Source organism: Aquila chrysaetos, chromosome 5 (assembly GCF_900496995.4).
Source record: "Aquila chrysaetos chrysaetos chromosome 5, bAquChr1.4, whole genome shotgun sequence".
Taxonomy (NCBI): Eukaryota; Metazoa; Chordata; class Aves; order Accipitriformes; family Accipitridae; genus Aquila; species Aquila chrysaetos.
In genome coordinates this window covers 22,490,702-22,509,063 of record NC_044008.1, presented here as the reverse complement: position 1 = coordinate 22,509,063, position 18,362 = coordinate 22,490,702, and the positions used below count along the sequence as shown (strand labels likewise).

The 18,362-nt window shown below is 42.0% G+C and overlaps 1 protein-coding gene across 1 annotated transcript; it reads right to left on the bottom strand.

The window, feature by feature from the left end:
- Positions 1 to 1,735: 1,735 nt before the first annotated feature.
- Positions 1,736 to 18,080, bottom strand: SELENOO (selenoprotein O). Its single transcript, XM_030012959.2, has 9 exons — positions 17,567 to 18,080; positions 15,879 to 16,082; positions 14,753 to 14,933; positions 10,804 to 10,934; positions 10,113 to 10,393; positions 9,609 to 9,759; positions 7,235 to 7,420; positions 6,007 to 6,163; positions 1,736 to 5,318 (listed from the first exon to the last, which is right to left on the bottom strand). Exons 1-9 carry the CDS (start codon positions 18,049 to 18,051, stop codon positions 5,124 to 5,126), a joined length of 1,971 nt encoding a protein of 656 aa, XP_029868819.1. The 5' UTR covers positions 18,052 to 18,080; the 3' UTR covers positions 1,736 to 5,123.
- Between the last annotated feature and the right edge of the window lie 282 nt (positions 18,081 to 18,362).

Genomic DNA, 18,362 nt, shown 5'->3' with positions numbered 1-18,362 from the left:
ACTCATTACTTTTAGTATCACCTAAAAAGCACTCTTCCCTCTCCTCCAATTTACTTGCAAAGACTGCTACAATCTGTCCCCTTTCTGAACTGACCTAGTCTGCAAGCAAACAAGTCCCACTGCGTGAAGATCTGGGTGGCCAAGCACAGCACAAATGAAGAGCCATGCAGAACTCCAGCTAACAAACTCCTCTGAACCTGCTGTAGCATTCAAGGCCCCAGAGGGCAATCAGCTGCTGCCAGTGTCGCCAGGTGAGATCTTCCAAAAGGTAAGAACCCCTGCACTGAACTGCACTAAGCCAGTCACAGAGTAACACAGGTTGGCCAGGATCTCTGGAAGTCATCTAGTCCAATCCCTGCTTAACGCAGGTCCAACTGGACAAGGCCCTGAGCAGCCTGCTCTAGCAACATTTTGAGGATCACCAAGGGTTGAGATGCTACCACCTCTGAGCAACTTGTTTCAAAGTTTAGCTGCCCTTATGGTGAAAAAAATATTGTATCCACTCAGTTGTCCATGTTGCAACTCTGTTCATTGCCTCTCATCCTATTACCGTGCTCCCTTGAGAAGAGTCTGCTTTTACCTTCTCTACACTCTCCCAGTAGCTGCTGTAGACGGCAAGGCATTTCTCCTTAGCCTTCTCCTCAGGCTGAAGAAACCCAGTTCTCTCTGCCTCTCCTATGCAACACCACACATAGTCTATGCTACTCTGACCAGAACCAGTTTTTTACTACATCACCACCACGGCTCAGAACAAGTACACACCATCGCTCCTCTGGCTGCCAGTACAAGTATTTCTCCCCTTCAAACCCACATTTCTTCTTTCTCTGCTCCCTCCCCACCACCAAGGAAAAGGCATAAGCTTTACTCAAGGAAGCCATAAACAACACAAGTAATCAGTTAGAACAGCTGATGTAACATTAATGAGGTTTTGGTTTAAAGCCAAGTGTAGGACTACATAAACCCCTTGGCTCTGCCAGTAACTAGCTGTGGAGTAAGTGGAGAGTGATCCTCACCAATGAATTCCCTCCTGAGCCTGCGGGCCCTCACAGCTCGCAGGGAAGTCCCCTGCACTCACAGGCTGCAGGAGTAGCAGGCGGCCCTGAACACTGCAGAGCCACTTTACAGATGGCTAGATCCTGATCCACTATTTCCTCATCTGCCACAGGGCCACATGCCAGGGCATCCACCTCATCTCATCCAACATGCTCTATACTAGATGTTTTCCCACTCTGAAGAGTCCCATTCTCTATGATATCACTGAGATCTCTGGAAAAAAAAAAATCTGCACAAACTACTCCATCCAGTTTAAATAAAGTTAACCAAAATGCATCTTTGCTTTCTACCCAAAGGCCTATTTCTGTGAGCAGAGTTTAAAATCACATCCTGTATCCGTTGACATCAGGTGGTGGGTTTTATTCTTCCTTACATCACTGGAATTAAAGAGGTGTCAGCATAGGTCTTACAGCCAAGTAACTAAGAGGGAGGTTTCTCTTTGAAAAAGGTGAGGGTCCTTACCTTGCTCCAAGCATACTACCAGAATTGCTGGCAAGGCAGGAGACCGTACACGTGATAATTCACTCCTCAGAAAACACTGCAAAAAATACAAAGTAAGGTTTCTGTGATACAACCTGGCCATCTGATTTTAACACAGAGCAAATACTGCTAAAGAAATGAAGTCTGCGAACAGTATGGTTAACAGCAAAACTCTTTCAGGAAACAGGCATGAGCAAGAATATTAAAATTGCATTTTTAATTTTTTTAATAAAAGAATCAAAGAAAGACATAGCACTTGTTTGGGAAAAACAACAACAACCAAACAAACCAACCCCCCCAAACCCCAACCCATAAAACATTCCAAAGTGAGAGCTGACAGTAAAACATTCAGTAATTGTAGATTTACAAGCTCATGAAGCAGTTACGGTGAAATCTTATAAAGTCATGAGAGGAGTCCCACTACTATGTAAGACTACCCGGAGACATGTCTCCAAGAGCTTCCTATTTCAGTTTTGTAATCTGGGTACCACTTGCTTTTATGCAAGAGTAGTTCAGGCTGTATAGCCACAGACTAAGTCTAATCAAGGTGTTTCCACAGAAAGCTGTTGATGTGAAGAGTCACCAATTCATTTTGAGCACAAGTTCATGGCTTTTAAACAAGCAGAATATTTGACCAATAAGAAACATTATTTTCAGGTTTACCTACTGCAAATACAAGCTGTAAAAAAATCAAGAAGCAATTTATGATTCAAGTATTTAGACTCCCAAATGTTACAAGGTGTATTCCCTTTTCTCTGAAGAACTGAGCTAAGAGATAAAGTTTTTACCTGGACAAAATCTGGTCTAACTGTCCTGAACAGCCTCCTGCTTCCACACTGCTCCAGGAACAAGAACAGAAGAAACTCACTATCATCAGAGCTGGAACTACTACCCACCTTTTGAAATGAGAGTGCTGAAGAGCACAAGCATTCCACTTGGCTTCTGACCATCACACTTCTTCAAATACAAAGCGTCGATATTATTGCATGCACTGAGAAACTGAGCAGTTGAATGTCAGTGCAGTTAGACTATGTGAATACCCTCTTTAGTATTTCTTCTATCTGTTGGTGAACATACTGCATCTATTACAAATATAACTTTACTGAGTGGCACACCAAGGGTCTGCATTCATCATTTCAAGTTTTCTAGACCTCTTGCACTTGATCTGTATGTAAGCAAATAATGTATTTATCAGGAACCACCACCACATTTTCATTCCTCACCGTTACATTCAGTTTCCCTTTTTAAGGGCAAAACTGCTAGCAAATTATTTCAAAATATCTCTCTCCATGATTTCGGCATTATAGGTGCAAAATAATTTGTATCTTTATATGCAAAATAATTTGATAGTTAATTCGAGTTCTCCTATGTCCAAACACATGGTTATAATACCATTCTCCTCCTTCATACCATTATTAATAGAGATCTACTCAACCCCCCCAAATTAATATCAGAATGCCATTAAAATACTTGATCCCTTAGGTATGGTGTAAAATCATTACTTTTTAGACCATTCTGTTTTGCCAAAAGCTTGGGCAGGGCTCCTCCAAAACACTATTCCACTCTGCCTCCCAAAAGGAAAGATATAAATTGAGAAACAAAATCAGCACAGAGTTATGTTGATCAGCTTGGAGCAACTTCCCCCCCATTACTCCCTTCTGGACCAGACACACCATAAGAGACCACTGGTTCTGCAAATTTGTCAGGGATATGTTTGAAGCATCTTTCAAACTGCCAACACACTTCCCTTCCCCAGTGCAGTCCTTTTTACCCAGCATTGACTTTCTGTTGAAGTTTCCATTAAATGGTTTGGTTCCAGTACCCCCAAGTTCAGAGGAAGGGTAATCCCTGATGAAAGTCTTGAACTCCTACGAGAATGGATTATTTCTAGAAGACAACCAGCTGTACTGGCTAGCATTACTTGTTGTCCACTTCTTCAAGGTACTTCCTCTTTCAACGGCACCATTCTTCCATGGACTAGGTAAATACACCTTCAAGTTTGTCCTTTTCTGTAAGGACTCCGAAACAACACAAAGTGCCACGTTTGTCAGAGATTCTAGTTTGTCACAAATCATTATTTGGCATCAGTTTCTCCAGGTCAAAGGCAAGACAGAATGAATGTTTACATTCAAAGCATCACCTATTTACTGTGGCAGCAAGGAAGACAAATTGATTATTAGTACAGATTTATAAGCAGTAGCCCAACTGTTCTGGTTTTTGATAGCTTGTATTTTGAGGAAGACTTAAAAGAGCACAATTCAACCTGAGCTAATACCAAGCTCGCACAGGAGTGGAGGAAGAAATTACTAGAGTACACTTAAACTCACAGTGTAAGACAATGGTCTCTTTGGAAAAGAGAAACCTCTGCGTTAAGCCAAACTTTTCCGAAGATTTCAGGCATCTGAACCAGTACTAGGGTCCTTTAGAAAGCAGTTCAGAAAGCTAAGTAATAACTATGGAACAACTTTTTTTTTTGCTGATGTGGCAATAATGGCAACCAACTTTCCCCTGAAACCTCAACTGAAACACTATCAATAGTGCAAGTCAGCTCCCATCCTCCTCCTGTATCCTCTATTATCTTTTACAAAAGCTCAAATAGCATGTTCCTGAACGGCAACTTTCAGCATACAGATTCTCAAAGACCGTGGAAGCAAACTAAATGGTTCAAGACCAGAGTGGGAATGGAGAGAATCCCATTGACCAGCGTGAACAAACAGGTACCCCACCTGCACGCTTCTCCTACAAGGACACTCTGCTAAGAGCACACAAATAAATAGACAATGAACCTGGATTTGAGTACTGGGGTAGTTTAAGGTTCACACCAATTTGGCTAACTGACCTTGCCCCAGTCAACTGGCTTACCCATGATTTTAGTAAATATTTACATGTGTTGTATGCAAACATACTGAACCTGAATAAACTTTACCACCAAGATTTTCAAGTGCAAATGTATATAGCCTCCCTTAATTCTGCTCTTAATTTAAAAAAAAAAACAAACCCAAACAATTGCTTGCCCCAAACCCTAGCCTGCACAAATATTCTGAAAATAATGATTAAATATCAATCTGAAGGTTCACAAGAAATGAACTACTTAATTAAATGAAACATAGCTTCAAACAAGCAACACTGAATCTGTTCCTCCATTAGAGAGGACTAAAAGTCCCTGCATAAAGAAAGCAGTAAATAAATGTTAGAAGTACTATTAGTTAAGACATCAGACAAAAACAGATCAGATTCCCGACTTGCTATTTTTGTCTTCACATAATAACAACTCCATTTGGATGTTCAAAATTCAGCCTGCCTCAACATAAAATATTGCTTTCTACTTGCAGTGCAGTATAAATAAAGACTAGACTTTCAGTCTCAAAACATTTAAATTACTGATGTATATGGACTGTCAGCTGTCATGGGTTTGTTCTAATGATCCATGATTGCTTCAAATTAAGCACAGCTGAAGACTGTTACAGATGCATCCAAATGTAGGGTTGTTTCAATAACTTAATAGCACTTCGATGTTTGCCTTGCTGAATTCTTCGCTGCTGAAGGAGGATCAGAGTCTTCAGTTTACAGCAAAAAACAAAACAAGGCAGTTACGAAGATCATGTAACGCAGAGCTCTGAAGCCCACAGTGGAGGTTTACTGCAATATGGTAGTCTGCTTCTGGTCTCCTGAGCACAAGCAGCTGCTGTAGCAGTTGCTCCCTCTTCTTCTGCATCTTCTTTTACCTCCCTGAGATCTTCTGCTTCTTGGAACGGATTCTCCAAGAGTTTCAGTACATTTCTTACCTAGAGAGAAAACATAGCAAGGTTATGAGAATTTAGAAAGTAAAGGCAAAATGATGTAGAGAAGAACCTCACGCCAAATAATGATCGAGTATGTTGTATTTAATACACGAACTGCAGACAAACCAAGTATTAAATATATGATCAATATGCATATCAAATAAGCTGAAAACTGTAAAATCGTAACTGGCTGAGTTTCTATCTGTATGGAACTCAAGCTCAAATAACTTGAAATGCAAGTATAAAATACAAGTTCTTATGCCATTTCTCAAAATAAATTAATTTTCCCATATTCTGCATGTAAAAATCTACATGCTGAACTCCACAGGTAAGAGCTGTTAAGTTTTAAAAGACAACACTTAGCAAGGAACAAGTACGAATTAATCCCCAACTGCCTCCCAAGGTAAACACCATTCTGAAGACAGTAAAAGCAGGGGTAAGTGTCTTGTCCTGGGATCAGCCTACAAAAGCTGGTGAAGTTCAGTTTCAGGTTTTCCATTTCTTTCTTTGTTCTGCAGTCATTAAAATTACAGCTCCTTCAAAAACGATACAGACCTTCTGTACAGTAAAGTCCCAGTCCCCTTACTGCCCGAGATACCAGAGTGAATCTCTCCTAGCATAATGTCAGTTATCAACAGCACCACTACACATCCACGCAAACCTAGAGAGGTGTTAAGTAGTAACAGCATACCTCTGAGAAATCCCCATTTTCAGCTGCTTCTATGGCATTCTGGGCAATATAATTTCTCAAGATATATTTTGGATTGTTTGAATTCATAACCTTCACATGGTCAGTGTTCCAGGCATCAGCATCACTAACACTTTCTATTTCTTTTTGCAAACGGACTCTGAAATTAAGCAAGTGAAAACAACTGGTTTGGACCAAGAATCACATGTAAGAGTTGACACGTCTCCTTGCCTTGAGATCCTTAGTTTACAGTTCTTAATAAATACCACATCACCTATAATCCTCTCAGTTTATAAAATACAGCGCAACAAAATACAAAACGCCACTTCATTTAAAAGCAGCATTACAGACCGTCAGCACGTCCTGGCAAGGCTCAAGGAAGTGGCACACCTTGCATGTTCTCCGAGAAGTCAGATTGAGACACCGGTGCACGGTCTGTCCTGCATTGCTCTGCAAAACCCATCACATTCAGATCTTGCCTTTTAAGTATTTCTACACTTGTTTATTGGCTAAAGCTTTTGATGTTCTGAGAAAAGTAAAGGGATGCAATACAGCTGAGGCAGTTTGATCTACCTTTTAGCAGAAACACCTGCTAAAACTCTCAGCCCCGCAGGAGAACAAGATCACAGGCAGCCACGTGAGGAAAGGAGTCCTGACTAATCCACACAGCAGAAACAACTAATGCTCTGCTAAGGGGTTTTCTTTATAAAAAAATCTCCTGCTAACACTAAGTTTTTAGGTTTTTAATTTATGCCCATTAGAATAGTCTGGACATTTTTTTCCTGGCTGTGATTTCTTTTACAGTTAGTCTTTGATTAAGAATACTTCTACTTGCTTTCTGTATTAATACATAGATTTTTCTTTCAGAAAAAAAATTTAAAAGGATAAAATAGTAGTTACTGAGCACTTAAAAGCTCACAACTGAAATTAGTCTCTGCTAGAATCCACATCAACATTCTTGAAGTACTTTTAATACTAGATTTGATGCTAGGTGATTTCTATACCCCCACGCCTCCCCCAAATCTAGTAAACAAAATACAAAGATGCCCTTGAACTTTCACAGCAACAGAGATGCTGATCTTGGCAGTAGTTAATATTCTGAGTTGCATGCCCCCCACGTCCCTCCCAATCTACATACTTTGAGACAGGGTGTTTTTCGTGAGACAGGCACATTGTTCTCAAATAAAATGCAGAAATAAAATACACAGCTATGAATACTGAGAAACCTTACCTGTATTTCTCCAACCATTCTTTCCAGTGTCTCTTATTTCTGCTGAGTAAATCAGCTGCTGTTAACTGCTGCAGTTTAGAGAATTGTTCAATGCGTTCTAATTCTTTATTTATATTAGCTTTTGTTCCAATTAATGCAAACAGCTGAGGATTAGACTGAGCCAACATTAGCATCATTGACAGTTGTCTGGGAACAAAAGGAACAAACACATTAAAGTTGAGCTGCCTGTCAAGAACCATCTTTTTTGCAACCATAAAGTAGATATGAAAACATTCACAATAACCTATGATTTCACTAGAGAGGTTAAATAACAGTAATTCATAATTAACAGAATAATTTTTTATTATAAGTTATGCTAATTTTACTGTTCCTTCCCCCTTATTCAGTGCATTTATTCACATTCCTGTGGTACATACAGTGCAGACAGCAGATTTTCAGAATTAACAGTTGGGTTTAGATGTACAATTCTCATCAAAATACCCTGGGAACTTTGAAAGGAATTTGAAATAAGGAGTTTGATCTTACTTACATATAAGATAATATAGAATCCATAGTTTGGGGGTTTTTTTTAGTTTCTTTTCCTAACTTTAATACTGTAACAGCATGCAGAATAAGGATCTAACACCTACTAATCTTACCAGTACTAATAAAAACCTGAATGATATGGGGAAAGATACCTCATTTAGGTCACGAGACAACAGTTTGCTTATTTAAATTTTTTTAGTTAACCAGTCTGAATCTAAGAATGAGAACTGCTTTGCTCTAATAAATACCTAGCAGTATCCCAGCTGTTTTGCTGTGAGTTTGACTAGGGTTGTATCTTTTTACATTTGACTGTGTTAGCTGGTGTTGTACAGTAGCTTCACCTTATTTTTCAATACTGTGTTAGCTAACTTTTATTTTTCCTGGATTAATAACTGCACTACAGCATAAAGTAAAATAAAAAAAACAAAGTGTAAGTTGCAGTTTATCAATACACTAAGTATTTTCTTTTCCTTCTATGAATGCATTTATGAACAAAGGAGAAAAGAAACATTATTCCCTGTCCTCAAAACAGACAACTCATTATATCAGATTTTCCTACTTTTAGTAAGCAGAGATAACCTAGGTGCTTTGATTTATGAGTTTATATAAAGTACTATCCAGATCTGATTCATGCATCTGACACGCCCAGCTCTATGATACCCAAGTGCTGTGATAAAAAAAATCAGTTATGCACTTACTTTAACACAGTACTATTCCCCTCCAAAGCTTTATATCCATATCATGATGATTTATAGCTACTTTCACATTCCTCCAAGCCTGAATGCAGTGTTTAAAAAAAAATTCTCATCTCTATCACACGAGTTATCTTCATATTGCATGATATTTGCCTACAATTTCAAAGTAGCTGAAATCTCAAACAATTAAATAAGCACTATCCACCACCTTAATTTCTTTGCCTTTCATTTTAGTGTATCATCACAAAAACTTAAATAACCGGTAATATCTCCAAGATGATAAAAGGCTACAGCCAACCATCTTGGCATAACACCAAACTTGTATGAACAAGTTTCACACCAGTCCGTTTTCTTAACTCCCTACCTTCTGCAAATTGTGAACTGTGATATCAACACACAGAAAAAGCTGAAGAATTTGGTAGGTTAGTTATCTTCACGGAACACTTATTAAACAGAGAGAGAGGGGAAAAAACGTATCCAAAATACCCCTACTTAAATTTTTTTCCCCCATCTGGGAAAATGCTAGGAAAAAAAGTGACAAATTAATGGATCACACTCATTCCGTTTTCCACCGCTCCAAAAAGCAAAAAACTGCTGCAGTCACTGTTATAAGCAGCAGTTGAACAAAACTTACTATTTTTCCACGCCCAGAGTAGCTGGACTGCAGAACGTGGCCCATCAAATGGGACATGGACAGCACCACACAGTTTTCAGAGCCTGAAGTGTCCATTTAGGTTATACTTAGCCCAGAACATCGGTGGCTGAAAGTCATTATTTGCGGACAGTACACTGGCAGAACACAGTAGCATTACTGTTCAAATCCATTTCTTCTATAAAATATTTCTGTATCACTTCACTATCTGGCACTCTCACAGCCTTAGTCAGCAGAGACAGTGGAGAGAAAAAAAAAAAAGGACCAAACAAAAGCTCAGACAGCTTTAGCCCAAGAGCCAACTGCTGCAAGTCGCTGCTGAGCATTCACCAGTCACAAAATACACAAGAAATTGCACTGCTGTAGATCATGATGCATCTACTTAACAGTGAGATTTCCAAATTTAAAATTAGTCAAATATTACATAGCATGCAGAGTTCATTATGGTTATAGTGAAACTAAAAGCACAGGTCAAAAGCATTTAAGTAAAGAAGAGTATTACCTTGGATCCATCTGCGGTTTGAAAGCAACTTTCAGTTCTTCCACAGAAGCACACTGACTTGTAAGCTCGTCTAAGAAATCCTCCAATTTTGATGCATCAGAGTCTACTGAGAATGAACTCAGTGAGTAGAAAATATTTGTGAAGTCTCCACCTGAAAAAGTGAATTCTATGAGTAATGCAACCAATAAATCAGCAGGAAAACAAGTCCCATACCTCCTTCCTAACTCCCCCCCGCAGCAGTATACAGGTCACCGCTCTAAAGAGGCAAATAAACTGCTCCCTCAGCGAGGGTGCTGATGTGAGATAGGGGAGCCCTGTATAAGGCAACAACTGCCCCACAGTTCACAAGAAAATAATTATTTTTCAGTCTTTTGTTCTTCTCTCAGATGACAATGTAGTTACGCAAGGCTGCTTTCTTGTAAGGTCAAGATATAAACTACATTTTGGGTTGATTATAGATACTGATGGGCTATTAAATAATAACCTTCTGTGGTCTTCACCAACCTGTGAGATGCATAGTTTCGAGGAGTTCAGACACCAGCTTACTATCTTCTTCTAATTCCAGCTGGATTAGGCCTAGTTTCTTCCTCATCTTCTGCAAATAATGTTTCTCAAATTCTGCATCATATTCCTCTTCTAGGATGAGTTCACTTATTTCCAAGGGCAGCTCTGGAACTAGAGCTTCAGCAAGCTTCCCCAGGTTCCACTTGCAAATCTCTGGCTGCTTGTTATAAGCATAGCGCCCTGTATTATCAGAACCATTGCAAATGTGCTCAGGGTCATATCTACAAATGAAGAAATAGTTAGCATTCTTCCAGTTATGTGGACGCCAATACTGTGAGAAGTATTATTTTTTCCTATTTAAGTCTCCTCTAGGAAACTAAAAATTTCAAAAGGGAACATTCCTTCTGGATTCTTTTCCCAAAATTACCTCATTACATATTTTCCTGCCCTCTCAAACACTGAGAAACCCCAAAGGCTACAAGAACAGTCTAACAGTTAGAGATGTTGTGAATACAGTTAAAAAGAAGCTGAAAAGAAGAATTACAGGACAACTAGAAAGAACAATCTACTTTGCCATAAAGAGAGCTCATAAATCTACTGTAGAGTTAAAATATTAAAACAACCGTGAACATCAGGATTGTTCTACATAGCAAATACATACGCACATTTCAAATAATTATGCCACACTGACCTGTCCATAAATCCAAAAGGGCCGTAGTCAATGGTTAGTCCAACTATGCTCATATTATCTGTATTCAGCACGCCATGACAAAACCCAACACACTGCCATTCAGCAACCAATCTTGCTGTCCGTTTTGTTATCTAAAAGAGAAATTTTTTTTTTCTTTCTTTTACAACACAGTGTATTTCCAATACATTCATGTATTTCCAAGCATTTCCTAGTCTGAACTGATGTTTCTACAGCTCCGATGGAAGCAGATTCTGGCAGTATGCCATACACACAAATATCTTGAAGGACAGCTTGCCTCTCTCTTCCTGTTAGTAACTGCCCTGTTTCTCGGTCTGCCCTCTTTGCCTCCTCCTCCTTCCTTCCGCGCTTGACTTGCAAGTCAACTGGACAGCTTTAAAACATACTGGAGGCAGCGTGCTGAAATAAGGTAAACTGTTTGACACCAGACTTGCGTGCTATTCTAGTCATTATACAAATATATTGTTTTGTTTACTACTAGTTTTAAAGACCCTTTAACTACAGGCAGGAGAAAACATAAGTGAAGTCTAAGGAATAAAACTAACTATATGCAACAAAGCCCAATGTAAAGTTAGTCTTTTGGTTTAATGGGTATATAGGAGTGATTTACAGGAAGGTAAGTGGTTTACACAAAAAAATTATTCCCCGCTAACAAGTTTTAGCACTGACAAGCACTTCCCTCAGTTTGCTGAGAGTGGAAAAAAGCTACAAGGTTAAGTAAAAATCTTCCAAGAATGACAATTTTATTTAAATGCTTAATTTAAATTCTTCATTCTTCAAGAATTCTTAATTCTTTACCGAATGCATGCTTCACCAGAGTTTTTCCATTACTTAACTGAGAGTTATTGTTATAGAACCCTTGACTGCAATCACTGCATGTGCCGCATTCTTCAAATAAATACTGTAATATTTTAAGATAGTTCTAGTTATTTAATTAAATTAGCCCACCTGTCAATTACCACTAGATATGCCCTACGGAATCTAAAATTCAGGAAGCTAACCTGGCTTTTAAATAAACCTAGGTATTTCTAAATACTTTACTGAATTGCTGCAAGTAAAAATTTTATGTAGCCATTAGCTAAAACTTTTAAACCAAACTACTTTCATAGCTAAAATCAGTTATCTTCCCAATATACAGAAATTTAAAGCAACTATTCTCTCCAGGCAGCAGTGCAAGTGTATTTTATTAAGGTTTAAAAACCAATCTAGTTAATAGAGGAAATGTTAGTTTTATGCCTCTGTCTTCAAACCCAGAATTTTTCCATTTTCCTTTTTTTAAACATGTACAGTCAGGTAAGGAAGAAAAATTAGAAAAATCTTGCCCTGGGATAATCTGACAGGTAGTAAAACCCACAAATGATGCTTGGAACAGAAGCTTCCGGTTCACTTTGAGATCCCATGTTTCTACTTTGGTTTTTTTCCTACTCTTTACAATATTCTCATATTAGGTACTTTACCCATTTCCCCCCCCACTTCATGGGGCAGTCAGCAGCCAGGTACATGTGTCCAAAACTGATTACTGGCAGGCCATAAACCAGTAAGGGAGACACACCCTGTACAATGCCTCTGTGCCAGGAAGATGGTAAAACTTAAAAATAAAAAAAATCCTGGCCACCAGAGTTAGGATGAAAGCACTCCAGCAGTAAGACAATTCATGACTGCTGGATGTCTTTGTACGAATGCATCACGCATTGCCAGTGTTCTGGTAAAAAAGAAATCCTGCTAATGAGGAACACCTGAAAGCAATTAAAGCTCGGATGCCACTCAAAGATGGGTACATTGATTAGAAAGAGACAGCTTTGCACTCACTTTGACCTTTATTCTTTTTGATCACATTTTTCTACTGCTAGCCATACTAGAAAACAAGTATGGTGTATATATAAATAACAGCACCATCTCAAGGACATGCTCACTTAAATAACACCTACAAATTATTTGAGCAGTACAGATAATGGTGTTTGCTTTCCAGACAGTGCTGTCAAATGCAATCACTTGTAATTTTTCCCCTCTGTTTCTTCCACAGTGCAAAAAGAAAGATAAAGCACGTTAAGAGTTGAGCTGACAGCACTTCCCCGCTATTAAAAAAGATGGGACATGTTTGTCAAATTAGGTAAGGGACTGGGGTGCTTTTCAGGTGGAGAAAGATATGGGAAGTCACTAAGGAGGAGAGAAAATGTGAAGAGGCAATGCTAGCACAGGCACGGAGCGCAGACAGGCACAGGCAGGAGGAGCACAACAAACAAGCAAAAAAAATGGCAACAGGGGCAATAAGGAAAGGATGTGAGTACTGGGGGGAGGAAACCAGCAGTAACTGGGCCAGGAAAAGCAGCCAAAAGCAGAAGGAGGTAGGACTGGGCACACACACACATCCACAAAAATCCCCAAGTCCCATGACTTTTCTGCCATCAGAAGGTACACATGCCATCAACTACAGAGCTGGACATGCACACAGCAGGTGACAAGCCACAGTTCTCCTCATCAGCTCCAATCCTTAAAATGCAAAAGGCTTGTCCAGAGAAGTCAAACTCTTTGGCACCCAGTGGTGGACCAAGCCACAGCTTGCTTTTGAAGAACTAATGCAAGTATGCACAGGTTGTGTTAAAGTAAAAGAACAGACAACAACAAAAAAACCCAAAAACCAACCAACCAAAAAAAAAAAACAAACCCAAAACCCCCACAAATTCAAACCCCACAAAATCTGGAGAATGTCAGACTTTAAGCCTGCCTTTTGACCTCTTATTGGTCTGTTATGAACATGCATCATGTTGCAGCCATTCCCTCAGTCCCTACCAGATCAGTTCAGATTTCAAAGCACCACAACTTCTTTTACATAAACTAGTCAACTGTATTAGACTGTGGTATTTTTTAATTATTCTGCTTACTGGCTAGTTATAACCTTCTTACTTGGGTTGTAACATTATTTGAACTTCAGGTGATCCAAACAGGAGTCTTTATTATAGCTCTCCAGTACTTTCAAATTGGAACCCTTCTGCAAGGGTAGCATTACTATCTACTAATCACTAAAACACAGAGAAGCATCTTATTCCCTTACCCCAAATTCTTTCTTTGCTCACTGAGACAAAGGAATATAGAAATTCAATGTCAAGAATAGCAATACAATATCAACAGTGAGGCAAAAGGTATATTCAGGAGATAAAGTGCAGATGCCAATTAATTTAGCTATGTTTTACTTCGAAGACAAATATAGTAATTCTACATTTACTGATGTTATAGTTCTGATTTTTATTATGGATCTCCAGTAATTGTTAAGGTCTAAATTTATACAGTAATTGAAAATGGGTCTCTCAGAAGTCACCCAGCCTCTCCTCTGGGCCACTGCAAAATGACCCGATACTACGCCACATCTAAGACATGTTTATCTCACCTGATCTTACCATTCCCAAAGTTGGAGGTTTTGCAACTTCCTCAGGCAAGCCCTTCCAGGGCTTGACTGCCTTTAAACATTTCAATTCTAAAGCCTGAAGTTAAAAGTGATTTGCAGTCAACATTCCTGTTTGTAATATGGAAAATGAGAGACAGAAAGTGACTTAATGTTCTCAGCATTTTGCAAGATGATGCCTTGCAAGTGGTTGTAAGTACCATCAACTCATCATCTGACAGTCAGGGCCAGAATTCCCCCTCGTAGTGCAAGACACCCTCAGCAAACGGAGACAAGTCTTGGGAAGCTCTCCCAGAGCAGAAAAATCGTGATTTGTTATTAAGAAGGTTAAACTGCTTTCATTGATTTGATTGGTATCAACGTTGCTTTCATCGATAAGCAGTTCTATCAGGAGCACTTTCTTCAAAGAAAATAGTAGCTCAGGCAATCAGATGATACAAGGTTTTAACTGACTACAGTGATCTGTGCTTGCAGATGAAGTTCCTGAAGATGACTGCTATGGACTTATGAAGAGAACCTGATCTTTCTTACCTCTTTGAAGAAAGCAGCATTCCTCTGAATACTGTTGTCTGAATAAGCCTCCTGGATTTCTGGATAGAAAGTGCTGATCACATAATCAAGCATCTGTATTCGAATATCATTTCGGTTAACACTGGGACCCTTGCGTCCTGTGTATTCATCAGTAGGTTTAAAAATTTCAAAAGAACCAAATCTGTTTTAAAACAATGCAAACATGTTTTAGTATTATCTGATACTATTAACTTCATTTGATATTGCATGTAGTAAAAACATTAACAGTTGTTGCAATAACATCACATCATCTCTTTGAGTTTAACACCAATCCTTCAACTAACTGAGAGAAAAGACCCGCAAGACTCCTACACTGAACCTAGCGACGCTCAGTGACTCAACACAAGGAAGCGCATACATCCACATGTAACTAAACTGACAGATCAAGACCCTAGCCAGTACTGAAGACCAGCTTGTTAAAGCTTCTTACAACCACTTCTACAGAAAAATTCTTGTCCTCAGTAAACATACAGGAACAGGACTTATTTAAAATACTAGACTGTACATCAAGCATGTAAGATTTTTCCACATGTAAATATATACACGCACACAGGCATGCACACATATATACACATGCACGCACATATTCTTTATGCCACACCTTCCTCTAATATTCTGTTACCTTACAAGAAGCCATGCAACTTCCTGCAACTCCTAATGTTTTGTGTCAGAGGAGGAACCTCGTACACTTCTCAGGCAGGGAAAGTATACCCAAGTGTACTACATCAGCAGTACTCTGGAATTAAGGGTAGAGCTATAATCCACCGCTACTGCCAATATCAAAAAAAGCATGTATTCTGTGCAGGCGTAAACATGAAAAATCTCTTCTGAGGTCTGCAGAACTGAGTTCTTCTTTCTACCAGGTTAGCATCCTTAGTGTTTATCTGTCTGTGTGCAAAGACACCAGCTCATCCCACCTGCTGGACAAGAAGAGCAGCTTCCTACAGCCCGACAAAAGAGTTCCAAGCCTCCAGAACAAGACACATGCAAATGGTGCCGTTAGGAAAATACACTTAAAATTGTATTTTAAAAGACTGCTGTGCTTGGTTTTAAAAGAGTAAAAAAACCCAACAAAATAGGCTTCTACCTTATAAATGTAGAAGCTATTCTCAGAACAACTGTACACCTTTCACTTTTTGGATTCCCATCATAAAATATGTCACGGACGACTTTTGAGTCGGATGTCACACACGTTCCAGCCCTCGTTGTTGGTATTCCCAGGTGAAACATAGCCTCGCTGCACAGGAACTCCCGTATGCTTGACCGCAGGACTTTCCGACCGTCAGCTTGTCTGCAACAAGAAGACACGGACAGTTTTCAGGCTATAAAGGCAGGAACTCCTGTCTCCCCCATGGCAGTGGAGAAACAAAAGCCTAGAAGTGACATGCTCTGTCCACAGTCGCACAACAAAGTAGTGGGAGATCTGAGAACAAAAGCTGGACCTTCCAACTTCTGTTAAAGTTCAATCAGATGGACACAACACACTTGCAATGAAGACCACACGTAACAGAAGAAAATAAACCTTCCAGTTACACGTATCCCTTCTAATCATTAACTCTGTTGTTTTTATTGACGCAATAGAGTCTTTCAAAAAATTAAAAAATTTAGGACAAGTTTAGCTATTTTATTACATAATAAGTCACTGGTTTCCTCTTAATAAAATGGCTACGGTTATGCCTCTTGAAAAATAGTATTATTTTGGAACTTTCTGGGTAAATAATCTACAAATGGGGTGCTAAATATGGGCACGCATGGCAGTTGCATTAAAAAAACCCTGAACAGACAGCAAATAGCAAACTAGCTCATTTAATAGATATCAAGTAAATGGAACAGGCGCGGGTGGTTCTCAGCCCACATTCCCAGCACTTCAGACGCCACAGGCAAGAAGGATTGCTGCCCAGTGCAGACCTACAACTCTACCACTGTATCTGGGATTTTCACTGTGATTTTCTTAACCTTCACAGACCTGAAGAAGGCCTTCAGAGCACCACTCGTATGAAACTAAGGTGTTAGCCAGCCTGTGCACAGCTGGAACAGAAAATATAGGAAATGCAAGTGGGGAAAATGACCTGGAAGGTGTAAAGCAGTGCAGGCTAAACTGACTAATGAAGATACCCATCCCTTGCGGGGGTTTGGTCAGTATGCCGTTTTGGGGGCTTTTCCACCATTCCCTCCCACAGCCGGGAAGGTTGGAGGAAAGGCACTGCTGGCAGCAGGCAGAGGGACCAGCAGCACAAACAGACCAAACACCCGCATTTCAGATACCATTTGCGCGGGCCAGAGGACAACACGGCAGCAAGCAGTCAGGTGGCCATGACACGCTGCCGTCCCCTCTTTCCTCACGGTCTGCGTCCTCCTAAAGGGGGAAAAACCTCAGAGGAGGCTAACCAGGGGCAGAAGTAACGCAGCGCCTGAAGGAGATGCAGTTAGTCTTATTTTCCAGAGGAAAACTCTGCCACCTTCCGCTCCGGCATTTAAGCATCACACTTGCTGCAGGGGAGACAGAAACCCCCCCCAACCGCGAGGGCTTCAGGCGCGACCTCTGCCTCGGGGGACGATCCTCAGCACACAACCAGCTGGAAAAGCACCTCGCTAACGCGATCAGCAGGCAGGGAAGCCCGTGCCCGTCCCCGCTCTCCCCGCACAGCCAGCTCGCCACGCAGGGGGGGCTCGGCGCGGGGGCAGCGGGCTGCCGCTCCTCCAAAACGGAGCTGCACCGGGCCGCTCCGCCATCGCCGGCCCCGGGCCGGGCCGGGCCGCCCCGCGGGGCCTTACCGGGAGAAGGGGGTGAGGCCGGCGCCCTTGAGCTGGATCTCCCAGCGCTCGCCCCGCGGGCCCAGCACCTCGCCCAGGTACATGGCGGCCCCGTCGCCCAGCTGCCCCGCGAAGCTGCCGAACTGGTGGCCGCAGTAGCAGTGCGCCGCCGGCTCCGAGCCCGCCAGCAGCCGGTTGCCGCTGAAGTACAGCGCCGCCTCGGCCTCCGCCGCCTCACGATCGGCCGCGGGCGCCTCCAGCCCCAGCAGCGCCAGCGCCGGCAGCGACATGGCCACCAGCCGCGGGTTCTGCAGCGGGCTGGGCCGCACCCGGCAGAAGCAGGCGCCGGGCACGGCCCGCGGCCCGCCGTCCTCCGAGGCGTCCACCGGCAGCGAGCGCAGCGCCAGGTTGTCGAAGCGCAGCGCGCCCAGCCAGCCCCCGCCGCCTGCCTGCGCGCCGCCCTCGGGGCCGCCCGGCCGCGCCGGGAGAGCGGCGGGCTGCTGCATGGCGGCGCCGCGGCAACCGACCCGGCACGCAGCCGCCGCCGACGCGCGAGCAGCGAGAGAGCGGAGGGAAGCGGAGGCCGAGGCGCGAAAGCGGAGGCCATGACGCCTGCGGGGCGAGGGGCGGGGCGACGGCGCGCGGGGAGCCCCGCCCACCAGCCGGCGAGGGGGCGGGGACGTAGCGCAGCCGGGTGCCGGGCGGGGGGCGGTCGGCGGGGGGCAGGCGCTCCCGCACGGCGGGGCACCGGCACCGCGGCGGGGGGGTATAAAAGCTGGCCCCGCGGCGGGGGCGGCCTCAGCCCGCCCGGAGGCCG